The sequence below is a fragment of the Meriones unguiculatus genome, chromosome 17 (assembly GCF_030254825.1).
Source record: "Meriones unguiculatus strain TT.TT164.6M chromosome 17, Bangor_MerUng_6.1, whole genome shotgun sequence".
NCBI lineage: Eukaryota > Metazoa > Chordata > Mammalia > Rodentia > Muridae > Meriones > Meriones unguiculatus.
In genome coordinates, this window is record NC_083364.1 from 38,435,649 (window position 1) to 38,458,075 (window position 22,427).

The 22,427-nt window shown below is 48.7% G+C and overlaps 1 protein-coding gene across 4 annotated transcripts in view; it reads left to right on the plus strand.

Moving 5' to 3' along the window:
• Positions 1 to 22,427, plus strand: part of Mylk (myosin light chain kinase) — a 231,307-nt gene that overhangs the window by 206,002 nt on the left and 2,878 nt on the right. For 3 of the 4 annotated variants that reach the window (XM_021634632.2, XM_021634630.2, XM_060370314.1), the window contains 6 exons: positions 533 to 750; positions 2,779 to 2,902; positions 10,311 to 10,463; positions 12,636 to 12,759; positions 18,562 to 18,691; positions 20,067 to 20,198. In XM_021634632.2, coding sequence (XP_021490307.1) covers positions 533 to 750; positions 2,779 to 2,902; positions 10,311 to 10,463; positions 12,636 to 12,759; positions 18,562 to 18,691; positions 20,067 to 20,198 — 881 coding nt within the window. The remainder of the gene's footprint in view (positions 1 to 532; positions 751 to 2,778; positions 2,903 to 10,310; positions 10,464 to 12,635; positions 12,760 to 18,561; positions 18,692 to 20,066; positions 20,199 to 22,427) is intronic. The other variant, XM_021634634.2, reaches the window with a different exon arrangement.

The window sequence follows — 22,427 nt, forward strand, 5'->3', positions numbered from 1 at the left end:
CGTGCATTCACACAGGGTGATTTGCTGGCTACCTGAAGTTAGCAGTGGATGCCCCGCTGTGGGCTGCCGAAGTGGAGTGGATTGCACACACCCGGGACACAAAGCCTACCAGGCAGAAAGGAGAGGAGGGCCTTCCAGAAAGACCAGTTAGCTATGACTGGACTGAACTCCCAGCGTCAGCAGATCTATTACAACTACTATGCAACAGGCCACATCCAGCCAATCCCAGAACTTTGAGGATTGTCATTATCAAAGATAATTTTCTGTTCCCGGCTATGCAAGTATATTCTTACATTCTACACGACGGTGAATATTCGAAATGTCAGTCCCCTGTACCTGTAAGCACAGCTATAAAAAGAATGAATGGGGCTTGGAAAGCTGCAGAAACTTAGCTCCCATGCACACACCACACACACACACACACACACACACACACACACACACCTGCCCAGGTGGGACACCCCGCCATCCTGGCCCCTAGAATCCTACAATGTGACCGCAGTGCATCCCCTGCCTCCTCCTGTCCCCACAGTGTGTCGGGGGGCGAGCTGTTTGAGCGCATCATCGACGAGGACTTCGAGCTGACAGAGCGGGAGTGCATCAAGTACATGAGGCAGATCTCAGAAGGGGTGGAGTACATCCACAAGCAGGGCATCGTGCATCTGGACCTCAAGCCCGAGAACATCATGTGTGTCAACAAGACAGGCACCAGGATCAAGCTCATTGACTTCGGTCTGGCACGAAGACTAGGTAAGGCCCATCTACCTGTCCTGTTGCTGCCCGCACGTGATAGCAATGGCTATGTGTGCTACACACTGTGCGTCAGAGATGTATGGAGCTGGAGTCACAGACCAGTAAGACTCAGGTTCTAATCTAGCCTCTACCACTTACTGCCATATCACTCTAAGCCTCAAGTTTCTTTTCCATACGGTAGACTAAACGGTACCTGCCCCGTAGAGACGTTAGGCTGCTGACACACAATAGCAATAGTCCTCACACACAGTCAGCACCTTGGCCTTAACTATCTATTTGATGATGGGATAGTGCTGGCGGTGGTGGCAGTGGTGATGGTGGCGGTGGTGACGACGATGACAACATTAGCAGCAACAATTCCCTTTGGGGTGACGACAGCTCCCCACATCTACATTATGTTACAGTTTGCAGAAAACTTTCACGTTCAAAGAAAATATGTAACCAGCTTCACTCATCCTTACTCGGAGGACAGAGAACTTGTAGGGTAGAAGATCAGGATTCTCCAGCAGTTTCTACCACGGGCCAGTGAAGTGCTGAGGCTGGCAAAGGGACCCTGGACCCGGCTCAGCTGATCTAGGGCCCCTCTGCTATCAGTGTCTTGCTATTCCACCCCGAGCCTCTGACATCTTCAGCAGGGAGGTGTGGGGGAGAGGCTGGAACTTCTTTCCAGGCACTGAAGTCTTTATGGTCAGCGACTGTGCCTCATGTACACACTGGTCCCACTCTGCCCATACAGCTCTCTGTCTACCATTGAGCAACGTCCTTCTCTCCTCCTGGACACTGGTCTACTAATAGTCTTTATTTTGCCACCCTGTGAGCGGCAGGAAATAGTTGAACAAGACAATGCCTGGTAAACCTCCCCAGACCTCCAGTAGTGGGTGAGGTTGTGTCGGTCATCCAGAGGACGGTGAGAATGGGAGGTCCTCCCAGGCCGGACATGCTTGGTGGTCAGCACAGTGCAGCCAGAACCCTCCCTGATTCTGAGAAAACATGCCTGTATAATCTCCTCTCACACAGGGACAGTGGCCAGGACATAGGACCTTCCTTTGGACAGTAACCACCAAAAAATGGGGCAAATCGGGAAGCTCTGGCCCTGGGAACTAACAGTGACAAAGCCCAAGGAGCACAGTGTTCCAGTTCCTTGGTAGAGAGACATTAAAGGGACAGCAGCACCTGAGGACCAAAGATGAGGGAAGCAGTTAAAGTGCAGCAGGGGGAGTTAGGGTGAGCGGGGCTACGGCTTCAGGCTGTGAACACTGTTAGAGCCTTTGTTTGGAATATTTGACATGGGTCTTGATGCGTTGAAACAGACCAAATGCGGCTCCCAAGCCAAAGCTCTACCACTGCTGACACCTCCAATCTGGTACTGGCCCACTAACGGGCATCTCTGCTCCCTTATGGCAGAGATGTGCCACTTAGGCCTCTCTGACTGTCCAAGCAACAACTGGCCAGCAATCAGATCACCCGGGTCCGTGTTGTGACCACCTCTCGGGGAATGACTTTACTTCCCTGCACCTCCTTGTTGTCCTGAATAGCACAGGTATCCTCCCTGTTTCCTAGGTTTAGTGAGAAGGTTAAGCCATAAAATCTTTTGAAGGATGAAAGGAGTATTCAGTGTAGAAGAGAAGTCCTTGAGAAGCTGGTGACAAAGTATATCAGACACAGTGGATGTTGGTGTCACCATCCAGTTGAGGTTACTGAGCACAGGTCACAGTCCTTACCTTGGAGGACCAGCTTGTGGAGCACAGGCATATCTAGCTTTATTAATATTATGAAATACTTATGAAGGGACCACTCAAGGACAAGTACTTTAATGGCCCCTTCCCCCCAACTCAGGGCACTTAAGTTGAGTATATGCATTGTTGGCTTTGCTGGTGGGTCGATGTGTGAACAGAAGGTCCTGTGTAATGGAGCACACTGAAGGTGAGGCCCTTCTCTGTGCCCATTACACAAACAAGGGCAGGACCTACCCCAGGCTAACTTTGTGATATGCTGTCAGCTGACCCCTCTTTGTTCTGGTTTCAGAGAATGCTGGCTCTCTGAAGGTCCTCTTTGGGACCCCGGAGTTCGTGGCCCCAGAAGTGATCAACTATGAACCCATCGGCTATGCCACAGACATGTGGAGCATCGGAGTCATCTGCTATATTCTGTGAGTCCCAAGATTCGTGGTAGGGAGGGGAGACATCCCACAGGAGGGTCCTTAGGTTGCCATGCCATAGTGTGGGAGAGGGCAGGGTGGGTCATTATGGGGGACCACACCCTTCAAGAAGAAGGGTGATGGGTTTCCATGCCCATCTCTGCCAGCCCACCCTGCTCTTGGACTCCCAGTGAGTTAGTGGCCTGCGTCACCCTTCTGTAGCCACTTATAGTGCCAAACGCAAATACCCCCATGCTGGGCCCCTTACTGTCTCTAGTGCTGCTTGCCTGGGGGCTTTGGTCAGGCTTCTGGGGTAAGGGAAAGCCCAGATGGGGATGTCTGTGCATCTTCACTGTCTTCTGAGGACAGAACCCCATCCTCACAGGATGGACACCACAACCCCTCCTCATCTCTCACTCCGGTACATGTACTGATTGATGGACACTTTTAATGGAAAGGGTTATATGGAAACAAGAGAACAGAAATCAAGACAGCAATTAGAGTTAGCAATGCTGGAGGGAGAGAGGAGAAGCCAGCAGTGGGCACCAGTGCTTGGCAACCCATAATATACCCAGATCTCTGTGGTGATGCCTCAGGTGGCAGGCTTTGCCTCAGCACTGGTGACCCGAGATCCCACAGTTAAAACAGGACCCAGACAAACACCCAGGAGTGTTCGCCCAAGGTTAGGCGTGGAGTACCCAAGCTCCACGTAGTTTCGTTGGGTTGTGCTGAAGCTCCAGGCCACAGTCATTAGCCTTAGAAGTAGCCCTTGAACTTGTGTGCCACATGCAGTTATGGATAATCTCCCTAAAGCTGTGGCATAATATCATTGTCTAAAAATATCGTTGTCAGGGTTAGGGATGTAGCTCAGTGGGTAGGGTGCTAGCCTGGTATGCATGGAGTGCTGGGTTCAGTCCTCATCACTGCATAGACATTCAGACACGGTGGCACACACAGTCCCAGCACATGAGAGGTGGAGAGAGGAGATTAAGAAGCTCAAGGTTACACTCAGCTACACAGCCAGCCTGGGCGGTGAGACCTCGTTTCAAAGTATATACATATGCATATTGTCAATAAAACAAACAGGAAATCAAATATTTTTCATAAAAATTTGGAAGCCTGGAGCAGTGGCGCACTCCTGTCATCCTAGCACTCTGGGATGCGGCGGCACGCAGATCTCTGTGAGTTCGAGGCCAGCCTGGTCCTCAAAGTGAGTCCAGGACAGCAAAGGCTACACAGAGAAAGCTTGTCTCAAAAAATAAAAAAAAAAATTGGGGAGGCTGGAGAGATAGGTCAGAGGTAGGAGCATTTACTGTTCTTGCAAAGTACCCAGGTTCAGTTTCCACATCAGGCAGCTCACAACTGCCCACAACTCCAGTTCCAGGGGATCCAAAGCTTTCTTCTGGCTCTGAGGAGTACCTGCACACATATGGTGCACACAGCTTCATGCAGGTGCACGCACACACACACATACACACAAATTCACACAGACAGATACACACACACATCTTATTTATTTATTTATTTATTTACTTACTTACTTACTTACTTACTTATTTTGGGTTTTTAGGGGCAGGGTTTCTCTGTGTAGCCTTGGCTGTCCTAGAACTCACTTTGTAGACCAAATTGGACTTGAACTCACGTTAGCAAAACTCTAGTGTGTGGGGCTTCTGACATGCTCAGAGTCTCGCCGTCACCTGTGAGGACAGCCTCCTTCCGCTGGACCTGTCCATAGCACTTTTACCACAGGGTCGCTGCCTTCCCTGCCTGGAGTCACCCTCTTCCAGGTCAGAGAAGACCCATGCATTTCTGTCTCTCCCGGTGCCCTCTGGGGGGGGGGTCCTAGTGACAGAGGACACTGCACTGGATTTTTTCCCCTGTCCCTGGTGAAGTGAAGAACAGAGGGCCATGAGCTCAGCTCAGCTCTTCTGGGGCTACTGGGCCAACCCAGAGCTCATTTTGGTCTCTGGGCCCTAGTGAAACTCTGGTCCCTACAGAAGCTGCATTTGACCAGCTCTCTCTGTCCAGCCCCTGCTGGTGCTGTATGGCTTAGCTGGCCCCCAACACTTGCAGTGCTGCAGGGGTCTCCTGATGCACTGATTTTCACAGAGGTGGGTCAGCACAGTGTCCAGTGGGTCATGGCAGGAGTGTGATTGCATTGGATATTGACATACAGAGCACCACGGAGGCTGCATGATTGGCTACGTAACCATGGTCTGGACAGGTGACCAAGCCTTCCATTTTGCCCAGAACTAATAGTTTCCTAGGGTGCAGGACTCTGAGCACAAACATGGGGCTAGTCCCTGACAAACCAGACACAGGAATTGCAGTGCTCACTGGACTTGGTAAGTTTTAATGATGCACGCATCCCTGTGTCCCACACTGGATCAAACAAACAAACAATACCCTGCAGACCTTGGGTGTTCTCGTGTTTACTGTCCCCAGGACTGATGTCATCCTTTTTTTTTTTTTTTTTTTTTTTTTTTCTGAAGTTAGGGGTCAGTTCTGTGTGTTCCTGGACTTCATGAAAGGCCCCAGAAGGAAGTGGCTGGCTTCTTTTACTCAATGCCACGAGGCTAACTCAGAGTCTTACACACATCTGTGGATGGCTCATTATCCAAGCTACGCAGCATGCCACTGGGCAAGCATAACCTAGTTAGTGTGTGATGGGGCCTTAGGCAGTGTCCGGTTGTGGTGTTATAGCCTTCTGGCAAGTGTGTTTTTAGAGATGTGTGAAATGCTGAGTGTTTCCACTGGGAATGTAATCTGGAAGTTGGCTTGCTGGGTCAGAAGAGCACATATTTTAAAATAAAAATTATTTTAGATACTATGTTACCCCCACCTCGCATTGTTTACTAATTGCTTTGAAAGTGAAGACTAAGCAATAAGGACTTTTTTTTTTAAATAAGAAAGATAACCTTGACATACAGACACCTGTACGTCTGGTGTCAGGAGTAAAGAGAGGGATGGGAGGTGAGTGGCACATTGGCTCCACACAGCTCAGCGTCCTGATGGCTGCACCCATTGCTGTGGCAGCTACCTGGACTGCTCCATAAGAGCTGGCTCAAACCTGGGAGTTCCTCTCTGGAGCTAGGGGGCTCTCCACAGAGCACATGATGCTAAGAAGAAAAGTTGGAGCCAACAAAATGGCTTCCTTTAAGCCCTGCTGTGCAGAACTGGAGCTGCTGCTGGAAGTGGCTGAAGAGGCGTCAAGTGCCCTTGTGGTATATTATGCCCTGCCTCATCCCTCTCTTTAGAGCTGGGTCATTTATCTAACAGTTCCTATGTTGGTCCTCCTGACCTCTTTTGAGAACAGTGAATGCTATAGGACACCATTAGCCAAATAGCAACATGTTTCGACCCCTGTTGGGGCAGTACCTCCTGAGCTACGGACAGCACCTTCACACCACATCAGTGCAGGGGGGTCTAACTTCAGTGTGGGAATCTGAATTCTTGGAAAATCCATCCCAGGAATTAGGACAGTTCCAGTCCTTGCATAGAAACAATGGCAGCTCCAGGGTGATTCTTCTGAAGGTAGGGATTCCTTGGATCTCCTTCTGAAGTTAGCTTCATTCAGCTGGAAGAGAAGGGGGGGGAGCCCCAGCCACACTCCTGAAGGGAAATCATAAACCATCTTCCCTCTGGCTTCTCCCCCGCTGCTCCCTGAGGTGTTGCCTTACACCTTGGGGAGAGCCTCTCTTGTCTGAACCCTGTCTCGTCCCTATGCCACCGTTCCTGCCCTCCCTTCCCTGTCCCAAAGAAAAGGCAGATATTTCCAGTTCCCCCTCCCTCCCTGTTGCCCTCATCCTCCCAGCTGCCTCAGCAACACATTCCCGCCATGCTCCAAAGAGCCAGAGGCCATCCTCATGGCTGTCACCTCTGTCTGTCCTGTGCTGAGCCCAGGAATGCTTCTGATTCCCCACCTCTTTGCTCACTTGCCAAACCCAGCCACTACCTTTAGGTTCGTCTACCCAGAAACTCCAATTCTGCAAGCATGATTAAGCCCCCAGTTTAGTCCTTTCCTCTTCCCACGAATCTGCTCAATCTTCCAAATTGTCCACTGGGGATTCTTAAGGTTAAAACAGGACAAAGCCTAAACTCTCCAGAGGTGTTCAGTGGTTCTGGCAGGCATGTGGTCCCTCAGCTAGCCACTCACGTAGCCAGATCATGCCTGTGACTGTAAAGACAGCAATGGAGCAAGTGTAGGCCAAGGGACATTCTGTCCTGAGAGAAGAGCAGGCCCCAGCCCCAGGTTTGCTGATGGCGCTCTGCTGTGGGGATACTAAGGGTCAGTCCATGCCGGACATGGTGGCAATGATTAATTCCAGCACATAAGAGGCAGGGGCAGGCAGAGCTCTGAGTTTGAGGGTAGGCTTGTCTACAGAACAAGTTCCAGGGCAGCCAGGGCTGCACAGAGAAACCTTGTCTTGAAAAACAAAAATAAACAAAACAAACAAAAAACTAAGCCATTAGGGGACCAGAGGGCTGGGGGATCTAGCACAGTGAAAGAAGCCTGCTTTAGCATGCTTTAGGCCCTACATTTGATGCCCAGCATTGAAAAAGTGTTAAGAAAGTAGGACACCCTGAAGTGTGAGCTTCATGATTCAGACTTGAGAATGAATGTTAAGAATCCACATACTTGAGAGAGAAGCCAAGTATTCAAGAACTTGCCCAGACAGATAGCAATTTTCTGAAAACTGGGTAAGTCCTTTGATTTAAAACTAGATAACACTGGAGGTCGGAGTGTCATATAGCATCCATGTATTTGCTAGCTGGTTAATAGCTTTTTTTTCTATGATAAAAAGACACATGACCCTTTATTACAAATTGTAGCAATAAAGTCCAAAACCTCAATCTAGACATAGCTATACAGACCATGCTAGCACCTGGACAGCAGAGGCAGGAAGATCAAAAGTCTGAGGCCAGCCTGCCCTACTACACTATATACTGAAGCAGAAATACAACCCAAACCACAAGCATTTCTAAATTATTCAAACCCTGCCTTGGCCATCATGCTGCATGTACCAGTTTTGTAAGTTTCAGACTTCAGGGGAACTTGGGCAAGTGGAAACCTGGGCAGGACAGAGTGTTTCAGATGGATGTACTGCCAGAGGGGCTCAGTGCCAAGGCCAGAGGCTGGGGCTCCCCCTGCCTGCATCGTGGACAGCGATTAAGACCTATCTTTGCAGGATTCCAAGTCCTAATTAGGAAAGGAGGCGTGCAGAGGGGCCCTTTCGGCACTCCTCAGTGCAGCTGTTTGCTTTTCTCGCTGTCTTTTGGTGCATGGCAGGACTTTCCCCCCTCCTTGCTTCAAACAGAAAATGCAAAGGCAAGCAAAAGCAGGTGCCTACAAGCGAAGACAGGCTGCATCTTGGTGGAACTTGCTTAGGCCACACACATCACAGAGGTGGAGGGAGCTGGGAGGTCCATCGGAAACGCAGTCCAGTCACTGTGGTGGTGTCCAGGAGGAGTAGCACATAACAGTGTAAACTCCAGGACTGGTAGTCTCCTCCCAGACCCTCTTGGGCACAATAAACAAAATGATTCAAATTGCCCTCATGGACTTAAGTCAGCATCTTGCTTTAAGAAAAGCCATCTATGTGCTAGGCATAGTGGTGCATGCCTTTAACCCCCACATTCAGGAGGCAGAGGCAGAGGCGAATCTCTGAGGAGTTCCAGGACAGCCAGCGATACAGAAAAAAACATCTTGGAAAAAAGAGAAAGCCATTTACAATAGTTTAGTATTACTCAAAAACACAAGTATATTAACTAGAGTGAGAAAATTCACACTCACCAGCTCTCCACTCTCTGTACTTACATTCAACAGAGGGCTCCTCCCATGGCCAGCCTTCTCCCAGTGTTTCAAGTGGGTGTTGTTCGAGCACAGTGTTCGGGTACAAGCAGATTTCATAAGCTGGGGCCTTTTGAATGCTGAACAAGCCCAGCATCTGTCAGTGAGTTGTTGTTTATGATGATGAACTAATAAGGATTTGGAAGAAGGATGTTCATACAATCCTGACTTATGAGGGCCTTGGATATATTTCATGGGATTTAGATGGGGGTCAGGAGAGGGTTAAGTATATAATTTTCAAACTGAAGAGGCAGGGCTATTTGTTGAAGCATTATTAACAATTTCAAGATGGTGGCAGCAGAACATTAATGCCACGTGTGTTGGGGGGTCCATCTCAGGGTGGGACTCCGGGCAGCTGATTCCATGGAGTCAGCTCTTGGTTCACTATGCATGGTGAGGGGATTGTTGACACGAAGAAGGAGAGGTGTGTAGAGGTCACGGAGAGGCTGGTGAGCTTCAGTCTGTTCTATCTGACTTTGAGGTCACTGCCTTCCACGTTGTGTTTGGCTTAGGGTGCTGGGAGATAGTAGAGGTTATCTAGAAGAACTGTATGATACACATGGTGCCAGATGAACCCTAACCATGGGCGGCTCTGTGTGCCAGTGCAGTGCATACAGCTTTCTTAATCTGCATGGAATTGTGAGCATGCAGCAGCAGTAAAGGGTTGGTCTGGGGATCCAGGCTCCTGGTTTCAAATCTGAGTCTCGGAACCTTTGGGCAGGTTGCCTACCAAATTCTATGCCTCACTTGCCTTCTCTATATAATAAAGAAGTGGGAATTACCTGTGTTCTGGGGCAATGTTAAGATTAAATGAGTTCATCTATTTCAGGTCTTCACATTGCAGGTGGTAAAGTGTGCTCCACGCCTGCTGAAGAGGGGACAGGGACCATAGAGTGGAGAGACTATTTCACAGCGTGAAGAAAAAGTGGTGCAGAGGGTAGAGATAGCGTCAGAGGTCGCTCAACTAATAGAGGCTGCACTCTGGCCTCTGCCATGTAGCCTGTGTCCTGGTGTGACATAAATGCCCTGGGAGGTGGGGGGCTACGCCTCCTCGCTGGTTGAAAGCCCTCTTGTTTATTTGGCTCACATTTGATGAGCCATCTCTGTATGGTGCCTCCCCCACCCCCAAGCTGGAGGTGTACAAAGAAGCAGAAAGGAGACTATAGAAGAGCACACTACAGGCAGACAGGAGGAAAGGACGCGCTGAAGATTCTACAAGGGGTGAGGGCCAGCCTGGGATTTGAGGGCAGGGAAGATGGAGGGTTTCTCAGCTCTGTTTTGTGCGCAGTGGAAGTTTGTAGATGAATCAAGGCGCCCACCTCAGCCTCGCAGGTGTTTAGTGTAAAGGCTGGGGAGACCCTGAGTTCAGTGAGTGGCTGAGGAGAGATACAGAAGCCCTATGGATTTCTTCTTGGAGCTTGAGGAAAGGCGCACGCAAGGGCCATATGGTATATGCTTCGGAATACAGGGCACACCCCACCTTTGACCTCAGCATGCACTTAGAGGAGTCATGCTCCCCATCCCTCCCAGCTCAACTCCCCTTCTTGATCTTCTGCTTTCCTCCCCCAGGGTCAGCGGACTGTCCCCCTTCATGGGTGACAATGATAACGAGACCTTAGCCAACGTCACCTCAGCCACCTGGGACTTTGATGATGAGGCGTTCGATGAGATCTCTGATGACGCGAAGGATTTCATCAGTAACTTGCTGAAGAAAGATATGAAGTAATAAGCCGGGATGGCAGTCTTGTCAGTCTCTGGTCTGGTTGGGGGAGGGTGGGCAAGGCCTTCCTTTACCTGTGGAGCTCCCTCTTCCTGGTTCCACGCCAGTCCTGTGTTCCCTGAAGAGGAGAGAGTGGCCAGTGAGGGACCCAGCCAGTGGTTGTGTGGAGTGGTCCCTGCTTCCGGGTGCCAGACACCCCACCTACCTTTAGAAGCATAGAAGCTCCACTGGAATGGTGACTCCTGAGCCAGGGTCTTGGGGGAAAGACAGCTTCTCTGTGATGATTGGCCTTTTATTGTCTGTTTGGCTGTGGCCCGCACAGTCCTGCAGACCCCACAGGACCTCTCCAAGGCTGCTTCACTTATGTTGGAGGGGCCTCTTTCTATCCCCAGATTATTCTGGTTTGGTATTTTATTCACACTGAAATTATTCCTTAGATGTGGCCCAGTTCCTTCTAACATAGAACGAATTGATGAACAGTGGATGCTGGGATGCCCCTGCCTGATGGCAAGCTATGAAGAAAGATGAAACAAACACCCTCTTACATAGTTGGAGTGAGGCTAGGTGGAAGAGGCAGGCCAAAGTTACACAGCTCGTTGCTATCAGTGAGTGGAGTTAGCTAAATTAAAGCCAGAAGGTAAGAGGCTCTGGGTGAAAGGCTCTGTGCTCCTCAGGAGAGCTGCCAGGCAGGGAGCTCTTATGCTATCATGTGCCATTCTGTAAATAAGTGTTCAGAGGCAGAACATGTTTCCAGTACCCCCACTCTACCCCCCAGCTCTGAGTGGCATTTGGCAACAGGGGATAGTTGTGACCGCGCCAAGAAGGGTGGTGTTGACATGTGGTGTGACAGGAGCAGGAGAGAGGCAGCTGCCTCCAGCGGCAGGCAAGAAGCTCAGAGCTGGCAGGTGAGTTTGCAACCTGGCTTCCACCTGTCTGCCCTGGGCTGTGGCTTTCTCCCTCCAACCCTGGGATTGGGAGACAGCAGTTGTTCCAGGAGAATGTCAGAGAGCCTGCTAGATGGCTGTGCCTATTTCTCCCAATGCCCACCTATCTCTGAATCCTCTTGAGCCTCCAGATTCCGACTCCCCGATCGATATCCACACTTCCTCCCAGCACAGTCTCCCAGCCTTTGTGGCCACAGTTGTGTCACTAAGAAAAATGACCCCCCCCAAAAAAAAATCTGGATGTCATAGGAGTCTCTTTCAAGGTGAAGGCTCTTACTCCCAAGAGAGCTAGCTCCCTTCTGATAGATAACTCTGGCCCAAGGATGGTGTTTGTAAATTAAACTTCATCCATAGATCCCATAGGTGAGGCACTGTGTGTACACCTCATTTTCTTGGCTGCTTTTAAAATGATTTAGCTGTACTGGGCTCCTCGGTCCTCATAAAATGGACTCACTGAAGACTCGCTTCATCAAATAGAACATCACCTTCTTTCAAATGCTTAAACCTGGCATTTTTTAAAAATTTCTGTAATAAAGTTATCCATGCAAGATGTGGCCATTTAAAGGATATAAGTCATCTTAAAACATCATGACCCCTTTATCTAAAGATCCCCCACATTGAGCTATGCTTCCTTCTAGACACTTTTCTTTTTTGTTGGCATGTGGTTCTTGGGACTTAGTCTTGTTGCAATTAAAATGATGACACTGAGATGTTTCTAAATTCCAAAACCTCTCAGAAAGAAATGGCTTTGGTGCAGTTCTTAGGCGGCTGTAGTTTTGAAGTTGCATGTAGGGCACACCTCTTTGGATTGAGACAGGATAAACCTGATACTCAGCCACACTCTAAGACGTGGAAATTCAGAGATACTCACAGGTTTTGTCTTAGCATTCCCTCTCATTCCCTATTTTGAGAGGCAAAAGGTTCGGGCCTCATGGGACCAGCAGAATGACAAACCTCCCTAGAATATGGTGTCAGGCCTGTCTGCCTTGTAACCCTGACCCTCTTGGACCCCAGAAGGTTGAGAGTCTGCTGATGGTTAGGCTGGGTCCAGTCAGCGCAATCCAGACCAAGGGGACAAACGGCCAAATGCACAGTGCCCCTGATCATGATGTGTGAGCTGAGACAGACAGCCCCAGGCTGTGCCCCCTGTATCCAGGGACAGATGGCCTCCCACTTATCATCTCTGAGGTCCCTTCCTGCTAGAAATCCTCTGGTCTCTGCCTCCATCAGAAACCGTCTGGACTGTACCCAGTGCCTTCAGCACCCATGGCTGATGAAAGACACCAAGAACATGGAGGCCAAGAAGCTGTCTAAGGACCGGATGAAGAAGTACATGGCACGAAGAAAGTGGCAGGTAATGTAGCCTCGGCATCTAGGATGCTGCTCTTCATGTTAGCTTTATTCAGGCCCAGTTATCCCTAACTTCATTCCAAGAAAGTTTGAATTTGTTTCTGAAATGACCTATGTAGATAGCTGATTAAGGCGATGAATTACATCCTTGAGCACAAAGTCCTTCGCTCAGAGAAAACTCCAATCCAACTCAACTCTGTCTCCTGGGGCCCAGTGGCCTTGTCCAGCCTGCTCCCCTCTTCCTGGTCATGTTTTCCTGGCTGGAGATGAACAGCATGACCTTGAAGGTTATCTGGCAGTCCTGGAGAAACTGAGCTCCTAGCGGGTAGTGTGATGGTCACGTACTTGCTTATGAGATGGGGAAGGAGGGTGTATGCACCAAGGAGGAAACAGTGGTAACTTTAAGCAAAGTAGTTAATTTTGCTGTGGATTCATGTTCTTATCCTGTCAAGTGGGAGTAACACTAGTACCAAAACTTGCGGAAAACAATAAGACAAAATTCGAAGGTTTTTAGGACAGTACTAGGAGCACTGTGACATTCTGCAATCCCATCTGTGGTTAATATGAAGGCTGGCCATAGATCAGACTTTATTCAGAGGATTTCCTGTATGCGTTAGTTTCTTTTCTGTTTGCTGTGATAAAACACCCTTAAAGGGAGAAAGGATTACTTGTGGCTCAGAGTTTGAGACATATTCTATTATTATGGCGAAGAAGTCACAGTGTCAGGAGATTGGGGCTGCCAACCACATTGTATCTGCAATGGTGAAATGGATCAGGGAACAGCCATCTTGCTTTCTCTTTATTCAGTCTAGGACCCCACGATGAGTAGATCTCCTCACAATTAGCCTAATCTAGATAATCCCTTACAGCGAAGTCCAGAGGCAAACCTAATGCAGAGAGTCTCTCACTAGTGTGCCCAGAGGCTGTTCTCCTAGGTGCTTCTAGATCTTACAACTTAACACTAAGTACTAAATGTCACATCTGTGCCTGTGAGATGCTTTTACATCTTACCGTTGTAGCTACTATTGTCCCCACTTCACAGACAAACCAAGGAAGAGAGTAGATGAGGGGAAGTCATCCAGGCTCACAGGGCTCAGTGGAAAAGCCAGGAATCAAGCCTAGTGCCTCGCTCCAAAGTACACAGCCTTACCAAAGACAGAAGTGACGGAAGTACCTCTAATAACAAGATGGCGTCACTGTCACCTGAACTCTAGAGCACTTATTCCCTTCTCCATCTGCTTGGCTCTTTCTTTCATCACAGTCTGAATTGTAAAACACCTGGTCTTCTGGAGAGGACATGGTTTCCACACCCAAGCTGCGGACAGGGCGGTGAGAAACCAAAGCAAATGTCACATAAAAGGATGCTGACGCACCAGGAGTCTCAAATGATCAGTGTAGCTCCACGACCGTGTATGTGAGTGTGGATGGCACGGGGGGGCCACTCCACCAGAGCTGACACGGGAAGAAGAGCCTTTATGAGAAGGAGCTGGGAATTTGGTAGGAACCATAGTTAAAGTCCATAGGGAAGGGAGCAACTGCATGGGTAGAGGAAATGGCAGGCGGACAGGGCTCACCTTGGAACTATGTAGGACCTATCATAAAGGCAGAGCCTCTAGCTGGAGGTCCAGTCCTAGTGGACTGAGACTTTGCCAGTGTGATGGGGAAAGGAGTCCACGGAACACAGACCCACTCACGTGACCACACCACAGTTACCTTAGAAAGCACAACTTCACACAGGGGTAAAGAGCTGAAGACAGTGCCTGCAGCTCAAGGGCTTATGGGCCTGGCATCCCGAGCACGTGCAGCCAGGGCCCTACTGCAAGGAGGTCAGTTCCTGGTTGAAGAGACTGGGCTGATCTCCTGACTCCCTCGAACGTAAGGTAGGTTGGAACAGCTGCTTCACTTACCTCCTGGGCCTTTCCAGTCAGAGTAGGAAGTATACTAAAAAAAATTTTTTAAGGTAACTACAAAATCAAAGTTGTCTTTGTTGATGATCCTCTGACTATCAGATATCAGAGACTTCTTCTGGAAAGACAGGAAGAGACGACTAGCCTTCAGAGAAGCAGGTCTAACTGGATCTTCCTGCATGAGGCACTGGGTAAGAGCTGTCCTGTAAGTGGCTCCAAGCCAAGAAGGTGCTAAGCCCAGGGCATGGGCACGGAGAGGAGCTGTGGGTGTGGGAGAGAGAAAGGCTCCATCTCTGCAGTCAAGGAACCACATTGGTTCTTTACTGGCCACAGGACTTTCTAGAAGGTTAGGGGTCAAATTTAGAAGAAGAACCTTATTTCCCCATTTAAGCGGAAAACATTCAGAAGCGACTTTTCTGCAAAACTGCACACAAAAATTTAGTCCACAAAAAAATCTCACTCGACATGAATGTCCTGGGTGTAATTTCCCTGGGAACAATTCAGCTATGTTGACCTGCTGTTTAGTTGCTTCCTTAGGGAAATATTTTTCACATTTAAATTCCAGTTCCAGAACACTGGCTCCCCTGGAAATAGGGGGCTCTGTCTCAGAGTAGCCAAGGGGATGTGTGGCAGGACGGAGAGAAATAGGAGTGGGCTGTACAAGGATAGACAGTGAGGGGCACACGTGGCCATGCTAACTCCAGAAGGGACCTTTTGGCTATTCTGTTCTGACAGAAGGCTCCAAAAACAGAGAACTAACCTGATAACAAATCTCTCCGTGCAAGGCGAGGCGGGGCCTCGGTATCATCGATCTTTAGGTAAAGTTATTCCGAAAGAAGACATATTTTCAATTCATCCTGAAACGCTAGTGCAAAGCCATGTCCCTGAAGTGTAGCAACTGGGGAAGGCTGGGCAGGTTAGCAAGACTCCCGTCTGCAAACCAGATGTGAAAGACTAGGTGTGGGAGGGGGAGGAGAAAGAAATGAAGACTGGAAATTAAAAGCCTAAAGTTAGCTCCGTTTATTTTCTAGAAACCACAGAGACCCCAGCAATGTGCATAAAAATAGCAGGGGATAAAATATTAAGAGTCCACTATAAACACACACACGCACACATGCACACACACAGAGACTGCTCATGGCCATCATATACTTATCAGTCGGTCATCTTGAGGCTGCTTGAAAGATGCGTGTGGGCTGGTGCTTAGGAGACCATCTTGCTTCAGTTTGCCAGGCATTGCTTGGCTTTTTGCTCTGAAAGGCCTAATCCTGGGAGGTGAACAGTCCTGGGACAATGGTCCTGGTCATCCTAGCTGGCCGTCCAAGAGCTGGGGAACTGGGACTATATTTGGGAGGCCTGGACAGACATTGCCTGACAGGATCACAGCCTTAGCCAAGCTTGTCCCCCAACAAAGAAAGTAGCCTTTCTCTAAACAGGCTCAAGGACTGAAACTTGGCCCTGTTTATTTTTGTTCCAAAATTTCCAAAGGTCTCTGTGAAGCTGCCTTTAGTTTTCAGCTCAGAAACACGCAACTGGACTGGACAGTTCTGACAGCTCCTTACTATCTGTTTTCAGAAAGAACTCTGATGTCAACTTTTATTTATTAATTTTCCTTACTAAGCACTTGCAAATATCCCCACTTAAGAAATTAAATGAATGTCTGTGCCTGCTGGCAGGCAACTTCTCCACGTGATAGTGCTCCTAATGCATTCACTGCTCCCTCTGAAATACTGAACTTTTGTTTGCCTCTTCCTGCTGAGTTCACATTAGTAATCTGGTTACAAAATAAAACCAAGAAAGAAAGGCATCACCTCTCCACAGCATGCAGTGAGCAGAGTACTGATCAGTCCCGCAGCACATGTCTGGAACCAGGGAGCCTGTGGACTCAAGGCAGAGTATGGGGGTCCTGCTACACATTTCTGAGCAGGAATCAAAAGTCCTTTGGAAAAAACTAGAGCTGTGAGGAGATTAAAATCTTGATTCTGGTGCTGGAGAGATGGCTCCGTGGTTAGGAGCACTGTCTGCTCTTCCAGAGGTCCTGATTGCAATTCCCAGCACCCACATGATGGCTCACAACCATCTATAATGTGACCTGGTGCCCTCTTCTGGTGTGCAGGTGAACATGAAGATAAAGCCCTCATATACATAAAAATAAACAAATATTTTAAAAGTCTTGATGCTGTATAAAATCCAGCTACCAAGCCTCAGAGAAGGGAGACCTAACTTGGACAAGGTCACCGAGTACTGAGTGCTTCCTTGTTGGGAAGGAACCCTCTGGGTTTGACTGTGAGCCCAGAACAAGCCAGTATATGTTGAGAAAAAGGATGGTCAGCTGACAAGGGAAGATCAGCTGATTAGCTGCTAGGTGTTCCACTGGGACCGATGCCATCTTATCAGTTCCCAGGACAACATAGGTCCCCATGAGGAAAGGTGGATGTCTCGCCCTACAACTGGCAAAGCAAGCAACCAGCCGGCCCACCCTACCTGGAGCCCCCTGGGTTCTGTTCACTGTGCCAGCAGAGAGCCACGAACAGGCCTCCCTCCACAGTGCCTTGGGCAAGAGGAGGGCGATGGCTGGATAGTAGAGCCAGTTTGAGTGTTCGTGCAAAGTGCACAGAAGTAGGTTGCAACAAGGAGGGCAGAGGGCAGGATAGAGAAGCAGCTATGACTGTAACAGCGGGTCTCCGCTTAAGGTGCACACACACAGGCACATGCTCGCCAGCACAGACACACATGCTCTTGTATGATTCCTCAACATTCTGAAATTCTTCACTTTTGAAATAATCAGTCGCTTTTTGCTAAAAACACCGGCTTTCCAAACAGTCAGTATTGTGGGGCTTCACCGAAACTCATAGGTATGTATGTATGTAAAATTAATTCAGGAGCAAAGAGGTTTTACTAGCACAGTATGAGGTCCCCAGAATGAGGGCAAGGCATCTGCCCATGAGGAGGCTGTTTCCTTCTTTGCTCAGACAAGGAGCCAGTCTGAGGTGAAGTTGGCTTCATGGGTGCCAGTCTCTGGTTGCTGAAGAGACTTGGGTTATCCTAGCTGCTGCTACTGATCTTCGGAAATGGCTGAGAAACTATTGGATGATAAGTAACAGCGGTACCATCATGGAGCAAGCATCTCTTGCTACAAATCCTGGGCTTGGTAGAATTTTCACACTGCACAGATACTATGTGACAAATTCTGATGCTGTTCAGCAGAAATTCCACCTTCTCCCAAGTGGCCCATTTGAGTGTCTCAGACACCAGAGTGGCCGCTAGGGAGGAACGGTTCCACTGTGCAACCACAGGCTTGCGCTGGGGCCAGCTTGGGTGTTTCCTCAAATCTCTAAAGTATCCTAATCATAAATAAAGCTAAATGGGACCTCGGAGACCATCTTGCCAAACCCCTTCCTTGTTCACAGAAGGAAACTGAAGCCTAGAGAGGTCAAGTGGCTTGCCCAAGGTCAACAAAATGCTGCTTCATTTTTCTGGACCCGTGGGGTCTGTAGTAACTGTCTCTCTGAGCAGTTGAAATCCTACTGCAGGCATTGTTTTATGAGGAACAGCCCCACTGGGCCCAGTCAGCAATAAGTCTTTGGAGCTGTCTCAGGCTGCAGTTGCTTTATATAAACTATCCCTTTTATGGGAGTTGAAGCACAGTATGAAAAGAGTTTTTGTCTCATGTTGACCTTGTTTAGTCACATTAACGCGCACATCAGTTCCAGGACCCATTCCATTCTCTGAACATCTTCGGACACGCTGACAGTGTGAGCAGAGCTAGGCTGGGCTTACTCCACAGGCCCTGCATCCAGCTGCTGCTTCTCCCAGCCCGGGCTCTCCACCTCTGATCAGAACTTGCCCACTGGAACCAGGGACACCGCCTGAGTCCAACCTCCGTGTCTATTTTCCAGAAAACGGGCAATGCTGTGAGAGCCATTGGAAGACTGTCCTCTATGGCAATGATATCAGGGCTCAGTGGTAGGAAATCCTCGACAGGATCACCAACCAGCCCCATCAATGCAGAGAAACTAGAGTCTGAAGGTAAGGGGGCACGGTGTTCCACCTCGAGAGGGGTAGAGTTGCTGGGAAAGGAGCATTTTAAGAATCTAGGGTTTAGTTTGGGTTTTTAATACGCTCTACAGTGACAAGTTCAAAAGGACTTTTGGGGTTTCCCTGACAACTATTAACTCTAGTAATTATTCTTTAATTGTTAACTATTTTCGGAGGAAAGGCTATTATTTGTTTGATGGAACTAGATGATCGGCTTCCTTTGCCCACATTTTGTGGAAGACTTGAGAAAGGCTTTATTAAGAGCTTTCTTTTTTCATTATAAAAATGAGATTTTTTTTTTGTATACTGATAGACAAGAATAAATAAAATAAAATCACATATGGTTACATAATATTTTAAAAATATCTTTTCAATTTCCGCTGCCTTATGCTTTTGTTTTAAAGAAAAATTAACTCATACAGGCCAGATTCCATGACAGCAATTGTGCAGCTGAAACATGTGTGGCCTGGGCTGATGGGTCAGTAGGCCCCTCCCGGAACTGATGGGGCGAGCTGCTAGCTGCTACATGCAAGAGCTACCCCGGCCATCTCCACAGTGAAGGCCCTGGCCTCTTGGTACTTTAAACATGCATGAGGATGGCCCTCATGTTCTTGAGCCATATACCACCCATGCCCATTGTGAGGGAGTTTCTGCTACCCACAGGTGGGAAACTGAGTCTAGAATTGTTTTGTGTACAAGGTAGGGCATCTGGCTGCTCTGGAACATTCTCCTAGCTGCAGCATTTCTGTTGCTCCTCTGGGTGAGCCAGAAATAGTCTAAAGGGATGGGGAAAGACACAGAACCTCCTCCGAGGCTTGGTTTTATTTTATTTTTTCCTGGACCTATCCTACACCCTAGTCTGCAGCTGTGTACCTTGAAGGCTATATAGGTGTGGCAAAGAGAGCTCTGGAGAGTTACAGTTGTTTTGCAGCTTTCTCAGAAGCTGGTGACGGGCCTGCCACAAAATGAAGACCAAGGGTACCAAGACCAGAAAAGTGGTGGATTCTGTCCTTCTCACACCCTCAACCAAGTCCTGAAGACCACGAAGTTCAGCCAAAAATCCTTTTTAAAGATGACTTTCTTTTTCAGTGTGTCAGCATCAGGGAAGGGGGAGGCTGAGCAGTTCCCTCTTTTGGGCACAATGCTCTCTGCTGCCAAAAAGCACTTGGCAGGGGGCCAGTTCATCCCAGGAGAAAGTCGTGCTATGATTCACTTCCCGAAGCTGCACTGTTTGCTAAATTACAGCAACTTTAAAAGAGAAAGAAAGAAAGGGAGAGGCGGGCAGGCAGACAGACAGACAGACCTTTTAAGTCCAATGAGAGAACAAGGAACAAAGAAATGACCTGGTCCCCTCCTGATCTTCTAGAAGATGTCTCCCAGGCTTTCCTCGAGGCCGTTGCTGAGGAGAAGCCCCATGTAAAGCCCTATTTCTCTAAGACCATTCGGGATCTGGAAGTCGTGGAGGGAAGTGCTGCTAGATTTGACTGCAAGATTGAAGGTAAGCTGTGGCCCATCCCTCCTTGCTATACATGGGGATGGCTACACATGGAACCCTGGGTAAGATGTCAGGCCTGCACTGCCCTGAGTGATGGGAATAGCCAAACCCAAAGCGACACTTGTCCAAAAGGGCCAGTTTCTGCTCTTCCAACCTCCTGAGGGCTAGTGCTACTCAGTGACTTCCCCACAGGCCAGTTCACTAGACCTATATTTAAATGAGCTACCATGGACCTCCTTAGTTGTAGGACACACATAACAGGAACTTTGCAAACCACCGAGAAGCTTGCGGGTTGCCCGTAAGAGGCTCTGGAAGGACAGCTGGCACAAAAGTCTGACGGCTGGTGTCAGCCAGCTCACGTGCTTGTCATCAAGATGTGTGACCTTGGATGGTGATCTAATGCAGCTGAGTGGAGGCCACTCATTTGTTCAATGATACCCAACATCTGGAGTGGCCCTAAGGGTCCTGTGGGGCCACATGTGTGAAAGTAAAGACCTGGTAACTCTTTGAAGAGGTTTCGGAGCTAAGAGGAAAATGGTAGGTTGGTAAGAGCAAGGGAGAAGGTGCGCAGGAGCGTGTCATAAGGAGAGTCAGGACCCCGGCACACAGGGCCCCCCTCCTAGTGTGTGCTCTGCTCCTTGTTTGATGTCTCTTGTGTAGGGTCTCTGTTCCTAGGAGTGATGCATCCACATAGCAGTGAGTGATCCAAGAACAGAGACCTTAGGGATCAAAGAACAGGACCCAAGAAATGCAAAAGGCTGGTGACAAGGGCCCTTCTGTTCCAACAGATTGCAACATTCTAAAAAGATAAGGGGCAGGATGAGACGGGCCTCTCAGCTTCAAGGCTGTGCGCATGTGTGCCAACAAAGCAGAGGGTTATCTCCATTGCGGTCTGACCAAGCCTGAGACCTCACTAAGCAGCCTGCCCGAGGTCACACCGCCCAGCGCGGCAGCCAGAGCGAGCCATATCTTGTGCTTTTGTGACTCCCCAGTACTGGGACTCTCTGTGCCTTTTGAGTAAAGTAACCTGAAATTAGGAAGGAAGAAGCGATCTTCCTTTCATCATCTTCTTTGGAAAAAAAAAAAAAAAAAGATGTTTTTATAACAAAGAAAAAGGAGAGCAGCCGATTCAGGAAAGGATCTAACATGAAATTACTACATAGCTGAGGACATAGCTGAGTGGTAGAGAGAGCAGTTGCCTGGCATGTGTGAGGCCCTGAGTCCAGTCACCTATAACACACACACACACACACACACACACACACACACAAGCGCATATACACACACTGACTAGCATGAGGGTTTTTTAGAAGTGAGGGCTTGTTGGCCTGTCATGGTCAGGCCTTAAGGTAAGAGAACTTAGGAGCATGGTGAGAAAGTTTAAGAGAGCTGCTTAAAGTGCAAGAGTGTGAGGGACAGTTGTCATGCACAGTGTGGGTGTGGGCGGAGGTGGCAAAATGCCAGAGGCCTCTCCTGAGCAAAGGAAACACTAGACTTTTAGAAGTTCTGTGGGGCTGGCGGGAGGTTCTGCACTGTGCCTGGTCCTGTCGATGTGACTTCCATACTTGAAGCCAGTTACTCCATACGAGCATTCATTTCTCCTGTGGCTTCAAGGGGAGGGGATACAAGGCCAAAGCACAGCACAACTTAATTTAGAGTGTGTGTGTGTGTGTGTGCATGTGTCACTGCAATCAGCATCTTAAAGTTGCAGGCCCATGGTCTCAGGGATCTCACAGGTCTCCAGTGGTGATGAGCAGGTCCTGGCCCTGGCCCTGGCCCTGGGGACTCCGCCGAAAGCACTGGAGCAAGGCCAGTCACAGAGACCTTCGCGGTTGTTACTGGGTCTCCTGAGGTTTTCCCCCCTTTGAAATTTGGAATGTACCGTGACAGCGTGGTTACATCTGTTGTTCTTTTCTCTTTGAAATGATCTCCTTGGTATTTGCATAACTTGTGACTGTAACCCTGGTGAGAAACTAAAGCATATGGACGCTGCTCTGATAAAAACAAAATGACACTTGAAAAGAACACTAGAATTTTTGAGCTATGCGTATAATTTTTATACTGCCAGGGGCTACAGCTTTCTTCATCTAAGAATACCTCTACAAAATTTAGGAACAAGACATTGTAATACGTTGCATATTTAAAGACACACATAAGCAAAGTTGGTGGCGAATGTTTACACACACAATTCTAAAATATATAACGCACATGATATAGATATGTAACATATAT